The following is a 26,953-nucleotide window of genomic DNA, read 5'->3' as shown; positions in this document are numbered from 1 at the left end:
AAGCTTCCAAGTCGGGGGCCCTATGTTTACAGGTTTCGTTTTGGGGGCCCTGGATGAATCTCATTCTTTTCTGTTGTAGAATTTGCAACAGCCGAAGCCCGAGATAAAGCCAGTCTGGGGCCCCACCAAAAGTATGCGAATTGGTGTCCCGGGTAATTGGTTGGGGGCCCTGGATTTTATTCGTTGGTAAAACGAATACAAATGAAAATTTTTCATGGCACTCGCTCCGGGGGATGACCGACAAGCTTCCAAGCCGGGGGCCCTATGTTTACAGGTTTCGTTTTGGGGGCCCTGGATGAATCTCATTCTTTTCTGTTGTAGAATTTGCAACAGCCGAAGCCCGAGATAAAGCCAGTCTGGGGCCCCACCAAAAGTATGCGAATTGGTGTCCCGGGTAATTGGTTGGGGGCCCTGGATTTTATTCGTTGGTAAAACGAATACAAATGAAAATTTTTCATGGCACTCGCTCCGGGGGATGACCGACAAGCTTCCATGTCGGGGGCCCTATGTTTACAGGTTTCATTTTGGGGGCCCTGGACGAATCTCATTCTTTTCTGTAGTAGAATTCGCAACAGCGGAAGACCGAGATAAAGCCAGTCTGGGGCCCCACCAAAAGTATGCGAATTGGTGTCCCGGGTAATTGGTTGGGGGCCCTGGATTTTATTCGTTGGTAAAACGAATACAAATGGAATTTTTCATGGCACTCGCTCCGGGGTATGACCGACAAGCTTCCAAGTCGGGGGCCCTATGTTTACAGGTTTCATTTTGGGAGCCCTGGATGAATCTCATTCTTTTCTGTTGTAGAATTTGCAACAGCCGAAGCCCGAGATAAAGCCAGTCTGGGGCCCCACCAAAAGTATGCGAATTGGTGTCCCGGGTAATTTGTTGGGGGCCCTGGATTTTATTCGTTGGTAAAACGAATACAAATGAAAATTTTTCATGGCACTCGCTCCGGGGGATGACCGACAAGCTTCCAAGTCGGGGGCCCTATGTTTACAGGTTTCGTTTTGGGGCCCTGGATGAATCTCATTCTTTTCTGTTGTAGAATTTGCAACAGCCGAAGCCCGAGATAAAGCCAGTCTGGGGCCCCACCAAAAGTATACGAATTGGTGTCCCGGGTAATTTGTTGGGGGCCCTGGATTTTATTCGTTGGTAAAACGAATACAAATGAAAATTTTTCATGGCACTCGCACCGGGGGATGACCGACAAGCTTCCAAGTCGGGGGGGCCCCATGTTTACAGGTTTGATTTTGGGGGCCCTGGATGAATCTCATTCTTTTCTGTTGTAGAATTTGCCACAGCCGAAACCCGAGATATAGCCAGTCTGGGGCCCCACTAAAAATCTGCGTATTGTGTCCCCGCTACTGTATGTGGGGCCCTGGATTTTATTCGTTGTAAAATTGATAAAAATGAAAAATTCTCACAGGGGGGTGTCCGACAAGCTTGCAGGTCAGGGCTTCATGGAAATGTTGGCAGGTTGTAATTCGGTGCCCCTGAATGTATCTCATTGATTTTTGTGGTTTAACATTGTAAAATTTGCAACACATCGGTAGCCCAAGATATATCCAGTGTGGGGCCCCACTGAAATTCAGCGAATTGAATCTGGGGACCCCCATGGGGAAGTTTTCTGGGGATACTTGATGAATCTCATTTGTTTTTTGTTGCTTTATTATTATTTTCATTAAAATTCGCTTCTTCAGTAGGCTGGTGCTTTCACACGTCCCTTTCCCCTTTTCCATAGCACGCTGATGAAGTGGGACGAATTAAACAAGATATGTCCGGGAGAGAAGTGAGGGGGGGGGGGGTTGGCCGCCAAAGGCGGCAGGGGGGCAGAGCCCCCCTAGTATATATATAAAAGCACCAATTGGTCAGAGAAGTGATCACCAAAAAAATTCACCAAGTGGATGATTACAACAGAAAAATACCACAGTTTCAAATATGGCTGCACATCAGTGGTGAGACCACAGCCATGCTGAAGTATTGAAGAGAAGCCAGAGCACACCATCAATGTTTGGCAATATCTTATCACAAGTATGCACCACACAGCATAGCCATCAACAAGGAGTACTACCAAGAGATTCTGAGTCACCTTTGGGATGCTGTGAGACACAAACTGCCGGACCTGTGGGCTATGAGCAATTGCAGTCTTATCACGATAACACACCTGCCCATTCTTTACATTTGGTTCAGCATTTCCTGGCCAAACACAACACTTCTGTGCTTCGTCAGGTTCATTCTCCCAACATGGCTTAGTGTGACTTCTGGCTCTTCCCGAAGCTGAAAATGTCCATGAAAGGGACCAGATTTCAGTCAAATGAAAATCTGTTTGCACTCGCTTGCGCTTCTTTACTCATCGGTAATCTGCAGGCAACTGGCAGCTTCTGCAGGAAAAAAAATGTAATCATTAGCATTAGGATTGCCTACACATGCGTGCAATGTTTCAATGAAGCAAAGCAAATCAGAGAAGAGCCATTGTAAACTTCACTATGGGGAATAGTCTCGATGAAGCAGCCACATGGAGAAAGAGTCTGTTGATTATAAAACTCTGCGAAGTTTAGGGGGTCCACATGGGAAGTAAGTCCCCAGACATTAAATTGTCTGTACAATTGTAAATGCCAGTAGGCATAGGAGAAGTCATAGCAGCCTACTGATCACCGTAGGAAAAGAAGAACAAACTAGACATCTGTAGGGAACTCAGGAAAAAATTAATTAACTAATCAAATCTTTTCAGACCACCTGTGATGATTCACTGTCAAGGCACTAAATGTTAAAGTAAAAACTTCACGTTAAATCAGGAAATTAGAGTGGCAGTAAGTGCATGAGAAACTCAACCATGAGTGTATATTAAACAGACTTAAATAAAAAAATCTTCTGACTAGTTGATTGACGGAAGCTAATCCATCTTCAAACGAATAATCCTACCTCACAAGGAAATTTACATAATCAAGCAACACACAAGAATATCACACTTACACAACATCAAAATGGCAACACTCAACAATACACGACAAACTGGCCAGGTCTGCCCAATAGTGCTGAGTAGAAACTATTACATGATGAAAACACCACAAAGAGCAAATCTCCCTAAAGGATGTCTGCAACTATCCGCCAGCGGAACAAGGTGTTTATTGATTAACCAAATTCAACGCAGTAATGATGCCAATTGTGACTGATTCATAGTCCAACATCGAACTTCTACACCAGGAAATAAGTATTGTTACTCAGCACCAAACCACCCTTTCCTAGCTTCATTGGTTTGCGCATGAAAAACTATGGAAGGACACTTTGTGAACAAACCTTGTGTATATGTTTTTCAGATATCAGTGTGTGTGTGTGCGCCATTGCTCCATACATTCAGTATTAAAGAATTTTTATTAAATCAGATTTTGTTTCTTGAAAAAAAAAAATTAAACTTGTTTCTTATTTTATTTTCGTAAAATTGTTTTTCTTTCATTTTCAGTCTCTGCTAAGTTTCCTCAGTCTCACTTACACCCATACAATGTTTATCCATTCGCCTATGAACTGCTTGGAATCTCTTCAAGATGATTGGCCAAAGGACGGTATCTTGCGAGTTGAAGTTATACATAATAACACGGCGAAGTCTTACACTATCGAGGATTCTTATAGGAAAGAAGTTATGATAAGACGCTTGCAAGCGATGGATTCGGCTCATCACAGTTTTATAGATGCTAGTGACTTGAAACTACACCCAGAAAGAGCTAAAATTTCTAAAAATATTAATGCTGATGCAAGTTCATTTCCAGCTCATGCGATAGACGCGAAAGGGAATAGGACTTCTACAGATGTTATTAATGCTTTAAATCAAGAGGATATTGATAGCATAAAACCGTCAGAAGTTGCAAGTGACCTACCCGAAGTGGAACTCCACATCGCTGTTTATCCACCAAACAATACGGATGGACTATATTCTCATAATGTGTCAAACAATTTAACCAAACGCCAAGAAGAAATTTGCCTTGGTAAGATATTGTATTTTCATTTACATTTCATCTGAGTGATAATGGAAAGATCATAATGTTTTTTAAAATGATTGTTATACTTCTTCAAAGGCATATAACAGTAATCATGAAAATCACAGCTTCCACTGTAAGGAGGTGATTTCCACATTATGAGGTGATATTTGATGCAAAAACCGAGGGCAAGTGAGGATCTGTGATGGGGAGGAGGATGAGGAGGGAGGGTGAAACGAGTCATTGTCCTTTCCTCCTCTTCCCTAATGAGCCTAGTGGCATAAACATGATATTGAAAAATTATGGTTTTTTTTCTGCTCCTTGTCAGGAACAGGGACCAGTTGTAAATACATAGTTGCCAGGACGTTACAAATCAGGAAAAAATCTGAGCTTCAACCTAATACTTTAAGAACCAAGGGTAAGGTAGCTTCTACTACCTTGCTGGTTTGTTCCAGAGCCTTCCACATGACAGCTCAGCATTTCAAACACAATTTTTTTAAAAAACGAGATAGAGGCATATAGACTGAAAAAGATACCAAAAGATCAGAAATTGCACGTATATAACACAGGGCTCCCACTCATCCTACTTTTCCTACTTTATGGTAAAATGTCCTACTTTCTAGTTTTTGACCTTTTTTTTTTTTTTTTACCAAATCCCATCAACAAAATTTGTATAATTGGTTTTAATTGAGCAGAGAATCATTGATATATTGACAAATGTTGTAGATTGCAATTAAAGATTCTGCCAAAGCAGAAATTATGTAGTTTTTAAGGTTATTTGGGGGTGTATGTGGATCATTTGGTCTATTAATTTTTTATTTGCTTAGTTTGAGTTTTCAACTAGTAAAGTAGTCATTAAAAACTTCTATCTGGATGAAATAATAATTTGGTATTTACTACTTCATGGTCTTGGACACTAATTAACATTCATCATTCAAAATTAAAGTCAGCATTTTGGGTATAGGTGAAACAACAGTTTGAATTTACAAAGCAGTTGGATCCATAGGCCTATTCTAGGTTTGGTGATTCTGATGCTACCCTATAGCATTCAATTGTCTTCTATATTTTTATGGCACGAGGAGGTATAAACAATACTTGGAATGCTCAGCAAAGAGTGAGAAATGAAAATGCTTCATTTGTCAAAAATTATTACACTGGTATTGAATAGTAAAATGTAAACAAACCCCTCTAAAAAAGGGGGTGGACAACACAGTAAAACCATCCAGTTCACCTTGACTCATTTATATTGGATCTTGTAATTTACACATTTTGCACTGTGCTTTTGAAAGAGTTGTCATTCTTAAAAAAGTTAGGTGTCTTCATAATTTGCTGTGCATTGTTAACGAGAGTTGACAGACACTGCACTTTGGAAGATTCCAAAAAAAAAAAGAAAGAAAAAAAAGAGTAATATATATTGCAAGGACAGACAGGAAAGATTTGTATGAAGTTGATAGTACCCTATCTTCGTCAAAAATTGTTTCTGTAACCAAGTCATTTCTGTCATTCTGCTTTGGCTTGAGTCAATCTTATAGCATACTGAAATAGGGATATGAAAAAAAAATTAATTTCAAAAATTTTTTAAAGTATAATTTTTGTTATGCTATGATTATATTGTATAAGAAGAAGGGGGGGGGGTATCCTTTCCCCCATAATAACTTATATCTAATGTATTCATTTATTTTCTGAGTACTGCAGCAGATATTACCAATGTCATCAATTTATTAAACTCTTTATTTCTCATTTTAGAGTGCTTAGTCGATAGCTACATCGTTGAGTATTCACTGGAATATGGATATTTAAAAATGAGTGCGAAATCTCGCAGGCAGTTGAAAGTGCCCACGAAAATGATCGTTTTAGGTGAGTTAAGATCTAAACAATATTCATGATGTATTGTTATTTATAATATATTGGTATCATTGAGATGCTTATTTTTGCTGAAGAGATTGGGGGGGGGGGGGTCGGGTCACATTCAATAATTCATTGATTCGCTTTTGCTATGTTTGTCATTTTGCATCAGTTTGATTATCCATATGTCATAATGTGATTTAAGTAGTTTAGATTATTCAAAATTCTCTCACATTATACATATGTCATAATGCAATTTGATAATACAATATGTCCAGGTGCTAATGCTTCTGATTTTTTACTCTTATTAAAATCTTCTGGTCAGAAATCAGTTTCTCCGGATTTTTTCATCCCTTTTTAAAAAATACCTAAAAATCCTCAATTGTGCTTAACTTGAATGAAAAATCCCTGAAGAAAATACTCTTTCAGCCCTTGCAATCCCAGGCTGACCATGTTTTCTCAGAAAAATGGGGGAAATCGAGATTTCAAGTGCATGAAATTCACAGTCGTTGCCAAATATGATGCCAAAAATGAGCAAAGTTGCCAATTATTACTAAAATCACTGAAAAATGGTGAATGGCAGAAGCGCTAATACAAATCACATTGGATTAGAATGAATTCTACGGGAAAATATTAATTGTAACAAATATATGTGAGATACAATATTTTTGTTCATAGTCATAATTTTCTTTTATAAGTTGGCAAAATAATTTTAATCCCTAATTTAAACAAAGGGTAAAAATTCAAATAGTCTTCGTTGAAAAAATGTAGAGAAAAAAGGCCATTTTTATTTTAAAAATAAAAATGACAAAAAATATGGGAACATCTAGGAAAACTGATCATGTGATCACCCTATGCAATTCGAAAATCCTCAGTTCTACCTTCTATTTGTATTTTATATTTTCTTCAATGCTAAATATTTCATCACATGATAAGCTACAGATTTCTCAAGTCTGGAATCAGCATCTATGATATTTACATATGTAATGTGATGCTGCTTATATGTCATTAAACATGACTTGTTTTCCAACGCTGGAAATGCATATCAGTTTAATCTGTAATGCCTGGAAATAGAATTTAGGGTAACAAATGAACAACCTATCTCTGACTTATGAACAAGTTCCATTCTGAACATCGTCCATCAGTCCAAATCACATTGATCAAAAGCTTAGAAACAGGGCAATCAACGGAAGCTAAGAAATGAAGGAAAAGGCATAGATTGAGAAAATAGAAGAGAGGGCGTTTAGATTATTTAAAATTTTCTCAGTACTATCTTCAAATTCACTGCATGGTCTACCATCACAGAAAAGTCATGAAATAAGGAAAGGTAATGAAAAAAGAAAGAAGGTCACAGATTTTTTTTATGAATCAATTTTTTGATTTACCCTGGCAAGTTTCAATACTCACTTTTTTCCCTGAAAATCGGGATCCCTTTATCAGGCTTTCACAATGGGAAGCCTGATAGATACCCGTGATTGTGCAGTAATGTTTGGCTAATGATGATTTTCACTGGTTCTTTAACTATGAGTGCAAATATGAGAGTGGGGTTTCTGTTTTAAAAAAAAAGTCACCACTGCACTAGAAACAACCAAGGTTTCTGTTGTCGATTGTCCTTACATCAAATCTCTACAAAATGCTTCATTTTGAGAGTAAAAGAGCTCCCAAAATGTTCTGCCAAATAGCCAGTGTTAAATTTCCAGTTGTCGCTAAATAATGAGTATTAAATATCTGTAGGTGGCAAATAATGAGTTTGAAATTACCAAGTATGTCGGCGAATGATGCTAATGGTGCAATATAAGTCAAGGAAAGTTCACCTAATTTTCTGTAGGGTATGTGGTAGGCTACACTGTCGTTTTCAACACCTTCAAGCTTGTTAACAGATTTTTTGAATACCTATCCCAAACATTTCTCATTCATCAATCAGTCATCTTGTTTTATTATTTATTCAGATGCTATGTTAGCATCCAAATTTTTTTTTTAATGTTTGTGCATCATTTTCTGTCATGCTACAGTCCTTCTGAAAGTTGTAGAAGGATCGTCCTTGTATGTTTTGAAATTCATACATAAATGCTCATAATTTGTAAAATGTACATTTCATTATGACACATAAATGAATTTTACATCTGCTCTACAAACACCCTAAATCTACATTTGAATTTGCAACTAGAGGGGAGTGAGGTAGGTGATGGGTGTTGTTAAACATTTTTTTACCAAATATTGCCACTGTCAATATAGCATTTGTGAAGAGGAGTGCTAAATATTCATAATTTGAGAGCCGGAAAATTGAATGTTTGTAAGTTGGGAAGCATCTGTATATTGTATTATTAAATGAATTTGAATTTTTCTCTTTTGTAATCCATTCCATGATGAGAATTATTTCTCAAAATATATTTCTGCATGATATATTTTTTTTAATGGCAAAAACTGTTTTGTTATATAGGGAAACGCAACTCTGTAATTTAAAAACTTTTTTGACTTAACAATTTAGATTCAGTAGGGAGAATTCTGTAGTCTGGATATGAGATACATACGTTTTTTCAAATTCACCTGCTTCTTACCAATATGAAATGGTATAGATGAGTTTCTAAAGTTGATAATTCATTTTTTTTTCAGATTCATCCACAGACAAGTGTTTTGGAAACTGGTTGACTCGATTTTTTCTTGATTATATTGTTGGTTATGATGAAGTATTACTTTCGAGTGTATCTAGGCTAGCATCAAAAGTAGGGAACAAAGGTAAGTTGTAAATAAATAAAGTTTTTTTGTTTCCTGTTGTGCTGTACCCATAGTCCAGGGGGTATCGATTCTGTTGCACACACGCCACACGGAAGTTCACCACAAAATGTTTAGAATTATTTTTTAATAGAGAAGTTTTTGTATTCCGTTGCATCACTTTCTAGAGAGAAATACTTTTGTTATGTATGAAGATGTATTCTGATCTCAGTGGTAGCTTATACTTTATATTTACACATAGGGTGGAGGAAGAAAATAATAAAGTTTATTTATTTTATTTTTAGATCATAATATGTGCAAACATTAAAAACAGACTGTACAGTCATAAAGAGAAACATTGATCACATTGGCACACCTAACTAGAAAGCAGTTCAGTTCTCTTGATTCAGTAACAGGCAACAGAAAAATCATGTAAATGTTAAAAAAATTATTAGCAAATGCAGTTTTTTGTTGAAGAGACACATATACACTATGTTTATGCATTCTCAATGTTATTTGACTAATATGCAGTTCTAATATTGACAGAGGTTGAGAATACGTTGGTCTTTAGTCAGAGGGTTAAAATATAATGTGATGGATAAATTTAGATTCATGTGTGCATTTTCTTTATCTTGACAAGCAAAATGTTAAGATAACAACTAACAGTTGCTAAAAAAAATCAGAAGAAATAAATTTTCCTTTAGTATTATAAGGTGCAGCTTAAAAAAATTCTCATCATATCAGACAATTTTCTGAAACCCCTCTAGTGTAGGAGCCCCACAAATAAATAAATCACACAGATTTGAGATTTTTATGTACCATATTGTGAAAAATAGCAATGACAATTTAGTTCTTAAACCTTTTACCCTGGGCTTATAATATTCTCTCCCTCTCCTCCTTTGTATACTACACTGACACATATTTATATCTGGGTGTCTATGTCCCAGCTAGAATCAGTGCATAAAAAATTATTTTTTTCTGGATATTATTCCATCCCATGCATTCATAGCTTGAATTTTGAAGGCATAAAATTTCTGCTATCAATTCTTTTTTCAACCTTTCCCCAGATTTGGTGCCCCCTTCTATAGTGGTTTCCATACAGCCTCAGAGTTTACGCAGCCTTAGAACAGAACCTGAGTATTAGCGCATGTTTTGCGCATCCATTCGTGGTGTAACTTGTGGTGAAAAGTCAGCCATGCCTTTGTGTTGGCATTTGTTGTTTATGGCATTTGTGTTTTGCAAAGGTCACTAGAAAATATAGTGTCTGGAGTAAAGTGCATATTTGTCTAAAGAAATATATGTGGACATTCATGAGCATGGGCATGAACAGGATTTCCTCAAGGGGGTGAGAAAGGAATTTTATCTTTTTTTTTTTCTTTCCAAAGAGTTTTTTTTTTTCGTTTTTAACTGTAAAAAGCAACAAATTTTAGCTTAGGCTTGTCTCCACTTGTGTATGCTAGTGTTCATGAGTAGGAACAGGACCATGTTAATAAAAAATATCAAGTAATGAATGCTGTAATGCTCATCTGATCATATCTAAATATTCATAACCTGTTGGAAACTATTACATTATTATAATATAGTATCTTTAACTATATGTATATTTGTACTATTGTATCATAGTCTTATGTGTATAACTTGGAGATTAATGCAGCAATAAAAAATAAGTATTTCTTAAAAAAGAGGATTGATAAGTATTTAGATTCAAGTAGAACCAATGAAAAACCATCTGAGTTGAAACAACATTTTTTTGGAAGAAACGTGACCAGCTATCCCTTTTCCATTTCTTAAAATTTCATTACATTAGCTAGTAAATTAAATTTGCATATGAGGCGTATAGGCAGCTGTGGATTATAGGTTGAAATTTTTTCTCAAAGTACAAAATTTGCATGTGCAAATTAGACCCTACATGGTAATCTAACTCGCATTATGACAATGAGCATCTGTTTATGAGTCAATACTAAACTTGAAGCATGAAACCTACTTGAAAATATCTATTCAATGCATCATGCATTAAACCTCAAGTACTTTAAATGAGTCAAAACCAACAGCCCTGTATTTATCTCGTAAGCAAAATTATTGTCTCTGTAGAATCCTTTGCATTGTACCATTTCCTGGACAGATCATGCTGATCCCTTGGGAATACAAGAGGATAACATTATTGAAAATATGATGGCTTGAAAAAAATTGCTTTTTATACATGTACAGTATTAATATTGTGTTCATGCAGAATGAATTATAGTTCTTCCTGAGAAGAGATTTTCATGATATAAGTAGTGTTTAGTGCAGAATTAATCTCATAAGTCGAGGTACCACTATCGATAAAAACTCATATATCGATGAAACATTTGATATCAAAGAAGTTCAATGATTTCTTATCTTATTTTTTAAATTAAGGTACTTTTGTCTGAAAATGTTTTCTTCACCTTTCTTTTGTAGGTTTTATTCATAATGTGGTGAAGGATCAGTATTTTTACTTTGTTAGTGTAATGTACAGTATTAATACTGTGTTCATGCAGAATGAATTGAAACTCTTTCTGTGAAAAAAGATTTTCATGATATGAGTAGAGTGTTTAGTGCAGAATTAATCTCACAAGTCGAGGTACCACTATCGATAAAAACTTCCTTCTTCATTGAATATCAAGGAAAAGTTGAATTCTTATCTTATCTTATTTTTTAAAGTTAAGATTTTGTTTTGTCTGAAAATGTTGTTTTCTTCATTTTTTTTATAGGTTTTATTCGTAATGTGGTGAAGGATCACTATTTCCGCTTTGTTAGTGTAATGGGTCATGCATCTTACGCTTTTGCTGCTTTCATTATGTTTGTTTTTGTGAGTATGACTTTCATTTTCATGTATTTAAAGTAAATGTTGCACATATACATAGTTGCACTTTCTTTTTTCTTTCTCTTTTGAAGGATAATATCAGTTTTATGTCAGCAGAAATGTATGTGAAGGTGGCTGTAAGAAAAAGAAATGATTGGTTGGAAGCAGTGTGTGTGTGTGTATGTGAATAAAATGCTAAAAATAACAGTTATCTCATCATCACTAACCATTTCAATCCACTGCTGGATGTAAGTCTCTAATTTTTCCATTTTTCTCTGTCTGATGCTTTCCCCCATCCACTTTACTCTAGCCAACTTTCGAATCTCATTGCTCCATCTTGTTTGGGTACCCACTTGGATATTCGGTATTATGGGGGTACCAATTTAGAATATTTGTGACCCATCTGTTGTCCAGTCTTCTTGCAATATGTTGAACCGATTTTATTTTGAAAATTTAATTCTTTCCATGATATCACATATATTTAATTCCTTCCTCATCTAAGTGATTCGTTTTCTGTCTTTACCGCTGTGATACCTAGCATACATCTTTCCATGCTCTTTTTGTTGTCTGTAGTTTCAGTATCATGTTGCTTGTGACTGTCTATGTTTCAGCTCCATAAATTAATGCTGGTAGCACACACACTGAGGCATAATGACATGTTGCTCTTCATGATCACACAGTTTTTGCCAAAATTGCTTCACCCAATCCTGATTCATCTGTTTATTTTATTAATGATATGCTGTGTCCATGGTAATTTCTTGTCCTTCCTCCAAGTATACATACCTTTGTACATCTTCCATCTCTGTGTCATTGAGCAAAATTTTATTTGATGCAAGTGCGTTAAACTTAACTTTACTCTTTTGCAATTCAAACTCCTCCGAATACTAGCCTTTGCCAGTTCTTAATGATTTCTATTCATGTGGATTATTGTATATAATAACAATGTCATCTGAAAAATGTGAAGGGTTGAGGAAATTCTTCACTTATTTCTATCTCTATCTCATACCAATTAACCAATTCAGTTTCCTAGATAATTCTTCTAAAACAGTGATAAATAGCTTTGGTGAAATAGTATCACCCTGGTGGAATTCTTTCCCAAGTTTAACTTTTACTTTTCCTTTATCCAAACGAATGGTTGCAGTTGCTTTGTCATAAATTTTCTTAATGATAACTGTACACATCTTCTCCACTGCAGTTGTGTCTAGAGTAGTGCTTCTCAAAACCTTGGGAAGCCCATGGCGTGGTTTGTTCCTGTTTTGTGAGCGGAAGGCCTGGTCATACACACGGCTAATGAGAAATTTTTTAAATGAGGAAAAATGAAACTGAATCACTTACGGCCCGGTATGACAAATGTCAAGGCCTAGCAGTTCAGAAACACTGGTCTAGAGCAGTTTTCCCAAAGTAGGTAATATCACCCCCCCCCCCCCACACGGGGTGCGATGAAATGGTCAGGGTATGGTAGAAGCTAAGGGGGTATAATACAGGGTCCTATGGGTTGACTTGAGTTCGGGGCGATTAGAAGAAAAAGATGTCTGAAGAGGGGAGGGCAATGGAGCTAAAAGTTTGGGAAACTATGGTGTAGAACAGTTTCCCATACATTTTGATTCATTGCCCCCTATTTCAGAAAATTTTTTCTCTGATCGTCCCCTCAACTCAAGCACACCCATAGGATCCTATGTTATACCTGAAGCTTCTATTGGCCCTTTGGACAATTCTATCGCCCACGATGGGAAACACTGGTCTAGAGCTTTAACAAGTCAAAAGCTTGCTGAAAACCAATAAAGGCTATATGTAATTGTAATTCATATTTATTGTGTGTCTCTATGAGTTGTTGTCCCTGATTATTTGTGTGATCCATTGTACTCAATCCACTTTGAAAACCTGCTTGTTCTTGTGGTTGAGCAGCGTCTAATGTGGATTCAGGCCAATATATCAACACTTTAGTGAAGTTCTTATAAATTATAGATGGGAGACTAATTGGTTGATGATTCTTAATATCCTGTTTTTACCATTTTTTTAAAAGAAGAACTATCATCACGTTATTCCAACCTTCTACTTCACCAAACACAAACTCTGGCCATATCGCTATATTGTAATTTTTACTGCCAGTAGTGAGATGGGTTGGAAATGAAGATGCTGTCTATCGGTGGTCACCTCAACCCAAGTAGTCGCCTGACGTCAAAAATGACGTTTTTTGGAAGTCATGAAATGCCTTATTTCTGACGTCATAAAATAGGTGATTATGTCCATTTTGAAGACGTCATCTGGGCGCCATTTCATGACGTGATTAAATGACGCATTAGTAAATAACGCACCCCCCCCCCCAAATACGTACCGCTTTATAAATTATTCATGTGGAATAGAACTAAAAAGACAAACACAAGTATTTAAAGGAAAAAAAATGTTTTATTCAGTCAAATATGCATATTATATATCTACACAGTGGTTCAATGGACGAAATGGATTATGAACTGTGCAGCAATGGTAAGCTTACAAAACAATCTTTCAAGGGCAGCAGAACACATTTGGAAACAACATCCTCTAAGGATACTTCAGTATATATATTTGCCAAATCTTTCACAATAAAAACATTCAGTTTAGAAGATGGAAGGGGATACGTATAGAAATTTTCCTGTTTACTAAATCGTAGACCTAAAATACTTAATCTGTCAGCTCTCCTCAATACATTGTGAACCTGAATAACTGATTTTTCTTTAGTAAAACAATAACAATTAGCGGGACTTAGAGAGGAAATTGAAATACAGAATTTATTAAGGAATGACAATTTTTTATATTGATGTCCAATAAAATCACAAGGAACTGGCCCCAAATTATGTTCATTTTGCATCTCAAATAAATCAGACTGAATTTGATTAGAAGGTTCACCATGTTCATCATATTCATTTAGTCTCCGACAAATTTGTTCAAATGGCTTATTGCCAGATTTAATGCTTTTTTTTAAACTGCCTAGAAAACTTTCAAATACAAAAGCTGAGAAATTATCTAAAACACCCAATTTTTTCACATCATCTGCAAGGTGAATCAAAACATGAACATTATATACTAAAAATGATTTGCCATATAACTTTTCAGAGTGGCTTACAAATTCCCTAAGAAAGTTATTAGCAGAACTAGAATAATTCACCAAGTGTGGAGAACATAAAATGCTAATACCACAATGCAATAATAAAAAATGCTCGTATATGGAAGAATGAACTAAATTAAGCAAAACCACAGGGCCAGCATAAAGGAGGAAGGTTCGTAGCTCTGTGGCTTTCCACCTGTCAATTTCATTCAGTCCTCTAGGCTTTCTTATGAATTCTGCAGGAAAAAATGTTTTCAAATAAAGCAAACGAGTATTCAATTCTGCAGTTGTTTTGGCATCTAATTTTAATGGAACTTTGCCACAAAGCCAAAAATTTAACAGTTTCCTCATAACTCCTAAACACACACAATGCATATAATCCAAGGGGAAATGTGAAACCATGTCAATATCAAGAGCTAAAAGTGGTGAAGTTCCAATGTGATGATCTTTGTCTCTTTGTGCTCGAAAAGATTTGTCATTGCGATTTGTCGCATTCAAATCTGCTAAAACAACATTTCTACCCTCTGGAACATACGTCCCATTACAGGTGCATTTATCACATGAAGAGTATCCCCCATGACCCTTTACACATTTTAAAAATGCACGTGCAGGAGCATCGCAAATAAAAGAATACAGCTCAATTTCAATGGTCCTGCCCTTGAAATTAAAACCAACATCAAACAAATGCTTTAGTTCTAAAACTAGATGATTTAGAAATTTTTCCAGAGGCTTTGGTTTCGAGATGCCACAAAATATGCCAACTACTACAGGAGTGTTTATTAAACAGTCATTAACCGACATCAAAATAGGCCAAAATTGCACTCTGGAGCTTTTGAAAAGTGGTAAACCATCGATGTTGAATATTAATTGCAAGGTATCACAAGGAACAATAGGATGTTTAGAAAAAAATAAAATCAAACGCTTCTCCACACCAAAATAGCAAAACTCACCATTATCTAATTTTTCTGTGTCTAGGGCACACATTAGGGAGGTACCTAAAAGAGATCGACTTGTTTTAATCAGATTAGGATGATATGGAGAAAGAAGTTTTAGCAAATCGGTTATTGCTACACTAGGAATTTTATATTTGACAACCCACTTCTTAAGGTCACACTGAAGAAGCTCGTCACTGGGCTCTTTTTCTCTCATAATTTCTTCTGCATGTTTTGGTGCTGTGCAAGAACCACTAAAATTACCACTTAAATATTTACCTCGATTTTCAAAATTGTGTTTATCACAACTATGTATCACTGGATTAATTTGACCATCATTGCAAGTCTCTTCTCTAGATTGATCTTGATTATTTTTACATTCATTTTCTTGACTGAATGAATGAACGCCAGGGGCTCTGTCATTTTCTTGACTATGGTTTTTCAAAAATCTATCAATTACTTTGTTGACTCTTCTTTTTGTTTGTCTCTTACTGATAATTCCTTCTTTTGGCATGTTGCAAACGAACTACAGCTATCTCAAAAATTCACAGTTGTTTTTCAACAACTTCGATTGCCGCTGTGGCGCATGTTTTAACCAAATTTTTATATAATTCTTTATTGTTACATCAGATTCACCAGTGGCTTTTTTCACAGCTCCTGCAAAATAGTGGAACAAAAAAAAAATTTACTTAAATATGTAGAATAATAATAAATTTTAAATAAATAGATAACTAAACAAAATTATGATTTCATGAAAAATATATTGTACACGCAGATGGTAAAGATAAGCTCCCAGAATGTCCAGGCTGTTCAATTTGATGCTGAGAGACTTGACTGAAAGGACACCTCCTGCTCTAAAAACATAGGCTCTTTTATTTTTCACTGAATCTTTCATTTCACATGAAACAGTTCAGAAACTTTCATAAAAAAAAATTATGCGGAAAAGGTAGAGAAAATATTGCAATTGATTGTGTTTCCTTAAATAGCAATAACAATGGATAATTATTTAACAAATTTAACTTTGAGGTGACAATGGTACATGTATCTCGTGATAGTGACGTACGCGCTGTGAACTTTTGCACCTGCTTTTCCAGCATCTTTAAAGTTGAATTTTTAACTCAATTTTTTGGCATGAATGTTAGACGTTTAAAATATAATACAGAGTCGGTTCATGTGACAGTCTGGTCTCAAGACAGTTTTGTCTTATTTCGTCTTTTGTTACTTGCTGGATTAGCCAGGTGCAATCAAGAAGCAGGTGTAAAAGTTTACCACACTCAACTTATTCATGAAAAAAGAGGCAAGCATTTTTATTAATCCTGGCTACTTTTTCGAAATATATGTATATAACAGCAGACTCTCGCTAACCCGGCGCATATCAGATCACCAGGGTGTGCCCCGATTACTAGAAGTTAATTGAAGAAGCACATTCAATTAACATAAACTTCCATGCACTGACATGCATTAACATGTTTTCCTCTTCAATGGGGTCAACGAAACCCACCTAAAATTGCTGGATTACTAGATGGCCAGATTACTAAGTCTGCTTAATTGAAAATTATTTTAACTTCACCACGCAGTTTAGTTCAGTCTTCTATTATTTCCGATATATAAGCACACATTTTCAACACACTTTTTTTAGTGTTGCAAAACATGAAAATCTCTCTCCTGGCATTATGTAACAAAATGAAAGGTTTTACCATAAGTTGAAAGGGATAAAAATTTAAGAAAACCCGATTCTATGGCATATACAACATCAAAATATAATGTTTTATATGGAGACAATGCTTTAAGAGCACCTCTCTTGCTTCAGCAAAACTAAACAAATTAAAAATCTGTCGTCCCCATTAAATTGATGGGAAAAAATAAGAAACACCTAAAAATGTGTTTGACAAAAAAAAAAAAAAAAAAAAAAATTGTTTTGAGTATCAGTGCTTGGTCAAATTGAAAATGAGCAATGAAAATAGATTATATTTATGCTTCTCAATCAAAATTTTTAAAGTCAAATGCTGAAACTGACAAAATGCTACATTTTCCACCATGAATTTTAAACAAACATCTTTGCTGAATATGTATCAGCTTTGGTTCACATTCATTTTTCGTTACCTTTTTTTTTCAATTTCATGAGAATGATCCATATGTGAGAACAGTAACTTTTGCTGTAAATACCAATTTTCTTTGCTTAAAAACCTGATACATGATATTAAAAACTTACGTAACAAAACATTGCATAGCGATGTGGATTCAAATGCAATTTTGCTGTTTCTTCCTTTAAAGTTGTATTCACACGCCAACCGATCAGTCAATAAATACCGTAATGAGTCATTCACTGCTCGCACAACCCCTTTGCCCACTCTGGAAGACAGGTACTGGCACTGGAAAGCATATTAATTGAAATTGTAATTAGAAAGGAATAACTCCATGTGACAAACTGGCATTTATAACTTCATTTGAATATTCTGGTTCTAAGCCCATTTCAGTTTCATAAAAATCACAGTAAGCATGCAATGATTAATTATCAAGATATACTTACCAAATTGAAAAAATTGTTATCAACTTGCAGAAACTCTTCCAATAAAAACATCTCATCTTGCGTGGTAAGAGGAAGAGAAATAGGCAAATCTACAGGAATCTGTGACAATTCCACCTTCATGTTTTTGTTCAGTTGTTTCATGCATTGCAGGAGCTGGTTATTCTGTTCTCGGATTTCCACGAGTATACTTAAAATCTTATCATTAGTTCGTGGACTAACAGGAGTAGATGAGGTTTTAGGAGTACTGAGATACTGACTTGCTTCTATCTCCAATTCTACAGATGGAAAAAATAATTCAATTTAAGCTAATTACTAGAGAATTTAGATGAGAAACTTACAATAAAATATGATTAAGCAAACGAAAAGTGCAAAGCTTGGAGGCCTACTCAAGCCCTATAATAATTCAAATATAGCACGGTTATCTTTTTATCCCATTTCCCAGAACTGGAAACTCCACACTCCTCCTAATGTTATCTTCATATCAGAACCTGATCCATGAAAAATACATTAGACTCCAGACTAATGTGGCGAAGGGCAGAGTTGGCAAATTTCTTGTTATGGTGGAAAAAACTGCAGTAAAAACCATGGAAAAAAATTGCTTATTCTACTTGTATATCCTACCTGTTAAGAAACTATTATTCTCATTCAATAATTTCTCTTGCTCAGGCTTCAAATATTCAATAACTGGTCTCGGTTTAGGTAGAGCAATTGTATTTCTCGCATTCTCATCATCACTTTCACTGCTGCTGAGAATTACTGGTTTACGTTTTCGAGGCCTGCGACAATCATCATCCTCTATCTCTGTGCTTGCAACGTCAGTTTCATATTCAGCTTCTTTGGCTCTTTTTCTGGCTTTCAGCAGGTCATCTATTAGAGACAAGACCTACTTGTTGACAAGGTAAAGTATATAAAAGAAATATGCAGCATCATAGAACATTCAACATTACACTTGAATATATTGCCCCCCTCATGCCAGCACAAATGTGCTATGTCCTTGGGAAGAAAAAGAACATGGGAAATGGCGTTAGAATGTTTGCTATACTCATGTATGGTAGACTTATCTATGGAAGTTATTTTCCTAAAATGTTTCATGTATTCCAATAGGAACATATTTACAGTTCAGGGAAACTGTATAGAGCAAAATAAGGTATCGAACCAGCTGATAAAAAAAAGAGAAAATGTTCACATTTGGGCATTGGGGGGGGGGGGGCGCTATATATACCACACAGGGCTGGACAAATCTTTAAAAACACTCTAGCTGCCAGAACAATTTTATCAAAAAAGGTCCAAAATAATGCTTCTTTTGACTTTTTCAGGACATAGTGACCCTCTTACATGTTTGCGGACATGTTGCTATAAATTAAAAATATTTTGGGTCGCCGCTGTGGTGGTCGAGTGGTTATAGTGACGGACTCGCGATGCGAGGATCCGGGTTCGAACCCCACAGTGGTGGTCGGCTGAAGTTGGTTTTCTGTGGTTCCCAACTTCAAGGTGCAAATGCGAGCCGATCTCCCCGTTAAAAAGTCTCGTCACAGAGAGCAACAGTCCTACAATGATAAATCATTCAATCATAACACTTCACTCATAGTTAGAAAAACTGGTGGCAGATGGCAGCACTATACAAAACAAGCATTACAGAGAAACAAAAAATTTCACGTCAGGTTCCACTACACGTACACACACATTCCCGCATGTACTGATTCATTGGGTGTTCTGTGGAGGGGGGTGTAGCAGTAGTAGGTAGGGCCTCCAAAAAATGGCTCGGGGATCCATGATGTTCTTAAGTCAGCCACCTCGTTGGGCAATTTGCCTGTTGTGGCGTTGTAATTGTAATATGGAATTCCATGTTAAAGAGACCGAAATGCAAAAAAAGAATTAAATAATGCCTCTCAGCCTGCAATTTAGTGACTGAATAAAGAATTTTTTAGTCCTCGTGGTTACCCGAGATCTTTCCAGCCTTGATAACACAAAATGTATAACAAGGCTCCAACACTATTTCACTGGACCAAATTCATAACTGTTGATGCTGGAAGATCCATATAAAGGTTTACCGACATTGCCTCTCAAAATTTGACTACAAAATACGTAAATTTCACAAGAATTTTAAAAACCTTTTTAAAGCAAGAACCTAAGGTTTGCCAGCTTCAAAGTTTGGTTTAAAAAAAAATTTTCCCCATTAAAATTGAACTTGATCTTCAGTCATAAATCCCAATGTTACATGAAGTGAAATGGCTACCTGTTTCATAGAGGATTCTGTTTAGTTGTATTATTTTCCAATTTTCATCCGGCTCCTCGCCAGAAATCAGAGCTTTATTGTAATTTTTCACAGTTTTTGATGGCCAAAAACATCTGGTCTTCCGGGGCGTTAACCAATTGCCGTTAAGGATAACAACTGGACCATTCCCAGAATCGATTGCCTCCTCTGCAACGCAAAACATTTTTCTACTGAAAAGCAATCGAAGATAAATACGTAAATAATTTTCGAAAAAAAAACCCAGACAGAATTCTAACAAAAAAGCAGAACATGCATAACATTTTACTTTGATAGAAATTGACTGTCGTGACTCATGAAATGAAAATTCGAAAGGAAATTCACCTCTCAGGAAAAACCTCTTGAAAACAACTTGGTCCTTCGTGCTCAAGCTCAAAATCTTCCCTTTTTTTAAGGCACGCAACTATAAAAGGCCATCGCTAGCATAAATTGAACAAAAACAACAAAAAAAAAGAAAACAATTTGATAAAAGTAACGTTGTAGGATTACAAACAGATCCAGAACATATACATAAGACAAAAATTTTAACACCATGTAAAACAAAGACTATCATCAACATTCACTGCAGCAGAGAAAAAGAGCGCGCATTCTTTGCGGTTGACGGTTTTTCCAATGGGCACGAAACTAGTGATGTTTATGACTTAAATACATTTACGCTATTTACCGACACGTCATTTCATGACCTCGATTGTTCATGAACGTCATGAAATGACGAGTTATTTAAAGAAGGTCATGAAATATCACGTCATTTCATGACCTTCATTGTTCATGGTCATTAAAAGACTTTGAAATGACGTGATTTTTTTTCCTCATTGACGTCATTTACAGAAAATGACCAAATTATCACGTCATATTTGACGTCAGGCGACTACTTGGGAAGTTTGTTAGGGAAAATGTCATCTATATCCTCCCTCGGGTTCGAACCCGGGGACCATGACAGCAACCTTCACGGTGGTAGACGGGCATCTTACCACCACGCCACTCAGGTGTTTTTTAATTCCAACCTTCTGGCACATCCGATTTTGTGAGACAATTTGTATAAAAAGCAGCTAGCATACTGGTGAATTCTGCTTCTTTTACAATGTGAATTTAAATCTGATCTTCCTTTCAAAACAATTTTCTATTTTTTCACACATCTAAAAGCCTTGTAAACTTCTATAAGTTGTACAAATTCTGTTCAATTTTCTCTTCTTCCTGCTTCTTTTCCACTTTCAACCTGTTTGTTTTCACATTTCTACCAAGCATTACAAAATTTATGAAAAACAACAATTTCATTTCTGTTGTTTGTGATGTTTCCTTTTAAATATAAAAATTTCCTTTCTTGATGAGAAATGAATAATTCGGCCGCTGAATATTCAGTATTCGGCCAAGACATTAGCTGAATATTCGGTATTCGGTTAAATCACTATTTGTCCCTAATTTTAGTCCAATCTGCCAATTTTGTATGTTGACCAAATAAGATCGGACTTGATAGGCAACTTTAACAGTAGGCAAGTGTTAAAAAAACTGTCCAATAAATCAATGTATGTAAAATTGATTTTCTGTGTGTATGCATGTTCTCAATACAAATCTAAAATTTTAGTCCAATCTGCCAAATTTGTATATAGACCAAACAAGGTCTGACTTGATGGGCAACTTTAACAGTTTGTTAGGCAAGTGTCAGAAACATTAAAAACTGTCCGATTAATAAATGTATGTAAAATTGATTTTCTGTGTGTGCTTGTCTGTCTGTGTGTATGCATGTTCTCAATACAAATCTAAAATTTTAGTCCAATCTGCCAAATTTGTATACAGACCAAACAAAGTCTGACTTGATGGGCAACTTTAACAGTTTGTTAGGCAAGTGTCAGAAATATTAAAAACTGTCCAATAAATCAATGTATGGAAAATTGATTTTCTGTGTGTGCTTGTCTGTCTGTGTGTATGCATGTTCTCAATACAAATTTAAAATTTTAGTCCAATCTGCCAAATTTGTATATAGACCAAACAAGGTCTGACTTGATTGGCAACTTTAACAGTTTGCTAGGCAAGTGTCAGAAATATTAAAAACTGTCCAATAAATCAATGTATGGAAAATTGATTTTCTGTGTGTATGCATGTTCTCACTACAAATCTAAAATTTTAGTCAATTTATGCCAAATTTGTATATAGACCAAACAAGGTCTGACTTGATGGGCAACTTTAACAGTTTGCTAGGCAAGTGTCAGAAATATTAAAAACTGTCCAATAAATCAATGTATGGAAAATTGATTTTCTGTGTGTGCTTGTCTGTCTGTGTGTGCTTGTCTGTCTGTGTGTATGCATGTTCTCAATACAAATCTAAAATTTTAGTCCAATCTGCCAAATTTGTATATAGACCAAACAAGGTCTGACTTGATGGGCAACTTTAACAGTTTGTTAGACAAATGTAAAAAAAATATTAATTAAACTGACCAATAAATCTATGTACATCAAATTGATTTCCTGTGTATGATTGTCTGTCTTTTTGTGTATGTGTGTTCTCAGCACAAATCTAATGGTTTTAATCTGCCAGAGAGGCTGGTTAAAGGTCTAATCTGCCAAATTTTGTGTATAGATGAAACAGAACCTGACATGAATGATAAGCAACTTTTTAAAAGTTTGTTGGAGCTAGGCAAGTGGCGCAAATAAATATATATATGTTACTACCAAAGCCCGAAGTTGGCCACTTCACCCAGCCAATGTCAGAAATTTGGGCTTTTGTCAGCCCCTATATATCGATCCTTATACATTCCTTGTATATGTATCACTAAGATATCAATTTTCAGATTCCCTTGATCATTATGGTTAGCCATGGCTAATTATAAATATCCATAATTGTCACAAAAAATATGTCAAGGGGACAATGACCCTGAATCATAGGGATCAATATATAGGGGCCGGCTAAAGCTCCGTGAAACCCAAATTTTGGACATTGGTCGGGTCAACTGGACTGGTTCGTTCGCAAAGTGGCCAACTTTTGGCTTTGGCAGTAACATATATGTAAAATGGTTTTTGTGTCACTTTTTCAATGGCCCCAGTAGGATGAAAAAGTCTGGGCAAACCTGATACAATTAAATATGAAATTTTTCTAATTTGATACATGATTAATACAAGATCATGGCTCATATGAGCAACACTTCAACTGGCTTTGTTTGATATTCTGAAACAAAAACAAAAAAATTTCACACTTTATACAAGTGCTTGCATGGGAAGTTCAGTTCATATGAGGAAATTATTTCGGACAAGTTCCCAATGTAATCCAAAATCGGTGAATTTTTCTAAAAAAAAAGGGTTTTTTTTGTCAGCATATGATACAGGGTTCCCAGCAACCTGGAAAGTCACGAAAAAATATGCAACTACTTGATAAAAGTCAGGGGAAAATTCTGTGAAGGGGAAAAACTGAAAACCGAAAAAAAATTATACATATATATATGTGCGTGTTTAGAAGGTTAAGACTTTGAAAAATATGTCTTTCTTCAGGAGTTTTGGTCAGGGAATCATTAAGCAGATTTGGCTGCGAACTCTGTAATAATAATATAAATATGCAGGACTAGTGCTTGTAAAAGTTGGTCTGCTAACCTCTGTGCAGATTATTGCGAAGAGGTTCTAAATAAAATAAATTTGTTAATCTACATTACGCTCAAGCACTTCTATGCATAACGTGAATGTTTTTCTGGTCTCTATTAGATTTTGTGATTAATGTTTTTCTGGTCTCTATTAGATTTTGTGATTAATGTTTTTCTGGTCTCTATTAGATTTTGTGATTAATGTTTTTCTTGACTGAGAAACATTTCTATTCACAAGAGAGTACTTTATTTTGGGAAGAAATGCCTTTTGCATGTAAAATAAACTGTGCAGGGGGGAATAAGGGGGGTATGTCGATTCACTTGGAGTGCAAGTGAGGGGGGTTCTTGATGTAATTGAAGACCACGCGTATACATACTACTACTACTACTTAACCGAACATGTACCTCGTACACATTCCTTTTCGGAATTTCTAACGAATCGTCACATGCCGGAATGCGTACGTATACATACTGCAATATAATTTCATACATGATTTGTAATTGATGTGTTTATCATGATGTTCTGTGGTCTACGCTGAGGTGGTTGAAAACAGCATGATATTATATATATTCATCAATTTTTAAAAAAAAATTCTTTCATTGATGTGACTATTGGTGTTAATGTGTGGAAAGGTTTTTTTACTTTAAAAAAAACAGAATTTATTTGCGTAAGCATTATTAGCTTTAAGGTACTTAGAAACTGAGTGGTTAGCCAGAGCTTGGCATTAAAAGTGGTGGCATTAAGATGGTGAACCTGTGAAATTATCACAAAATTGTTGAGACTTGAATTCCAGTGAATCAAAAAGAGGTGTATTTGGTGATGATGATATCAGTATACCATTGCCTAAAGATCATATGGGGGAATTAATTCACTTAATTTTGTGAGAAAGACTTTTATTGGAAAGAGAGAAGATTTCTTTTCTTCCCTCTCTATCTGGCCTATAAGTAGGTCTATTCTCTGCTGATTCAACTTAAAGAGGAAACATTATTTACACCCAGCATCGAGAGATCATTTAAGGTCTGCTGCCATATTTTTTTTCAGAAACTTTCCCATGAAAATGTTCATGGAGTGATTCTTTTTTCACTCTTCCGTTTTCATGGGTTTGTATGGATAGGCATATTTACGCGTTGATTGTATTAGTTTTTTGTTTTTAATTCTGTGATTTTCAATGATTTTCACTTGATTTGACAATTCTAGAGCCGTTTTGAAATACCATAATCCTAATCCTTGAATACAAATAGGGTGGTGAAGACAAAAATGTTTTGTGATTGATTTCCGTAAGAACAAAATTTGATTAAGGAGTGGGAAGAAGAAAATATAGAACATTGGTTTAGGCGACAATTTTTATTTTCAGTTGTAGCCCCCCCTCCCTCACTTACGTCATTGAATTGGTGAAAATAGTTTTATCTGTTGCATCTCTCATTGCATGGCTACAGTAAACCAGAATAATTTCTCAGAGGAATATTTAGGTGGCACATGTGTTGACTGAGTACAAATGCATACACTGTAATAGGTCCCACTAACAAAATATTTTGATGCAATTCACCTCTTCAACTCCATTCACATGGGAAACAGAAAAGCCGGTATCTTTCACCCAGCAATAGGGAAAAATTGTGAAAGATTAAGGGAAAGTTGGCGTGAAGCTCCATAAATCCACCAAAAAAAGATGGTATTGTATATGTATATCTTTTTCTCTGCCACCTTCCCCCCCCCCACGTAGGAAGAAAACTTGTCTAATATACACTGGATTGTCTCAGTAACAATACTGTAGGTTTGTGAATAGTTTGAAATGGAAAAGGTTGAGTTCATGCGGTGATGTTTGGTGGATGGAAAATGATGGAGTTTAATTAAAAGAATGATTTGTGATGTGACATAATGGTTGCTGATTACATCTAATGCATTGCAAAGACTTACATATGTATCCTTAAAAGATGAATTCAGAGGTTCTTGCAATTTATGTGCCTCTGGTTGTGGAGATGAAGTTTATTTGAGTTTCCTTTACCCCTCTTTAGAAAGCTTCCGTTGTAATGTCTATCACGTGAAAATATGATCGTACAAATTTGCATAAGGACGACTTTGATGTTGTGGGCTCTTTGATCGTAATGTGGTATCCAATGTCATGTATCCTACATCCCACTTTTAACAAAAATTTACTAGAAATACTTTCATTTGCCGATAAGGAAAGTCTTCGCGTAATGGAGTTTTTAAATGGTGACACATAATTTCCTTTTATCGAATTCATTAATGTTATTATTCAAGTTTTCTCACATCTAGTGAATTTGCCAGAAGAACAACCCCCCCCCCCCCGCACGCATCTCACCGACGTTTACTCTCCTCGTAATTGTTTGATCATTTTTGTCATACGTCCAGGGTTTACCCTATTATCCTCGTCAAGGATGGAGAAATAATCTCTTATCAGGCTGGAGGGCATATAATCTGTTTACATTGGGCGGTGATAATCATGGAAGTGTCTGTCAGCACTCATCAGCGTAGATGCGTTATTTGCCCACGAGGTGATTCGAGGAGAAAAGAGTCAAGGCATAGGGGGGTGTATATGCCGAAAGTTAATCAAATATATTCATGTGCGCGGTAATACTTCCAGGTAAAGCAGGAAAAGAGCCTACTCTCGACCTCGACTCAACCCTTCTTCCCAAAGCTTATCTCGAAGCGGTAAGACGTAAGACCTCGCTCACATAAATAAATGGATAGTCTCTGATGTAATAAATTATCTTCAAAATGACGGTTTGCAGGGAAATGGGTAGTCATTCACGTTGTACGAAGTTCACTAAACCCTTGGAATGGTAATTGGATAACGATCCATCTCGTCTAGTTGGACGTCCAGTAGAATCGACATTTGGTGCCATTTTTCCTGATAGAAATTCTGTTCATAAATTTTTTATTACTTCCCACAGATTCCAAATATTCCCTTAGTTTCAGAAATAACAATTTAATAATTTTCTTAGCTGTTGCATTCCTAAGAAATGTTACCATCTGGAAACGGTATTAACATCGCTTACGATAATCTGTGCTCAGATGGCAAAATGTAACAAGCCACTTTTTCAAAATTTCACGAGAGCAAATTTGTAAACAATATTTAGCAAAAATATGATACTGTGGCTTTTTGACTTATTGCAATTTGCCTCCGCTGGTTCCTCATAAACCGAAAGAGATGGACGAAATTTTGTCACCTTCCATAATTTTGACGAACAAAACTC

General features: G+C 35.8%; 3 protein-coding genes across 4 annotated transcripts in view; 1 reads left to right on the top strand and 2 right to left on the bottom strand.

Moving 5' to 3' along the window:
- The window catches only part of LOC149080984 (membralin-like), a 167,032-nt gene that overhangs the window by 9,736 nt on the left and 130,343 nt on the right, over positions 1-26,953 (top strand). For both annotated transcript variants that reach the window (XM_089237707.1, XM_089237708.1), the window contains exons 3-6: positions 3,461-3,980; positions 5,718-5,828; positions 8,430-8,552; positions 11,261-11,358. In XM_089237707.1, coding sequence (XP_089093833.1) covers positions 3,461-3,980; positions 5,718-5,828; positions 8,430-8,552; positions 11,261-11,358 — 852 coding nt within the window. The remainder of the gene's footprint in view (positions 1-3,460; positions 3,981-5,717; positions 5,829-8,429; positions 8,553-11,260; positions 11,359-26,953) is intronic.
- On the bottom strand, positions 13,817-15,883 carry LOC149080986 (uncharacterized). Its single transcript, XM_089237706.1, has one exon. It carries the CDS (start codon positions 15,881-15,883, stop codon positions 13,817-13,819), a length of 2,067 nt encoding a protein of 688 aa, XP_089093832.1.
- On the bottom strand, positions 15,902-26,602 carry LOC149080985 (uncharacterized). Its single transcript, XM_089237333.1, has 7 exons — positions 26,516-26,602; positions 20,496-20,574; positions 20,136-20,321; positions 18,521-18,766; positions 17,900-18,174; positions 17,582-17,741; positions 15,902-16,026 (listed from the first exon to the last, which is right to left on the bottom strand). The coding sequence occupies exons 1-7, from the start codon at positions 26,600-26,602 to the stop codon at positions 15,902-15,904; spliced, it is 1,158 nt and encodes a 385-aa protein (XP_089093459.1).

Source organism: Pholcus phalangioides, unplaced genomic scaffold (assembly GCF_987345545.1).
Source record: "Pholcus phalangioides strain wild (caught in Gottingen) unplaced genomic scaffold, Ppha-v1.0 ptg000010l_1, whole genome shotgun sequence".
Lineage (NCBI taxonomy): Eukaryota > Metazoa > Arthropoda > Arachnida > Araneae > Pholcidae > Pholcus > Pholcus phalangioides.
The sequence above is the reverse complement of the archived record's forward strand: the minus strand, read 5'-3'. Positions and strand labels throughout refer to the sequence as shown.

Coding starts and splice junctions, on each gene's coding strand:
- LOC149080986 (XM_089237706.1), bottom strand. CDS start 15,883: ATGCCAAAAGAAGGAATTATCAGTAAGAGACAAACAAAAAGAAGAGTC.
- LOC149080985 (XM_089237333.1), bottom strand. CDS start 26,602: ATGGCACCAAATGTCGATTCTACTGGACGTCCAACTAGACGAGATGGA. Junction 18,175..18,520: donor GAATAATAGTTTCTTAACAG/GTAGGATATACA, acceptor TTCCATCTGTAG/AATTGGAGATAGAAGCAAGT. Junction 16,027..17,581: donor GCTATGCAATGTTTTGTTAC/GTAAGTTTTTAA, acceptor ACTATTTTGCAG/GAGCTGTGAAAAAAGCCACT.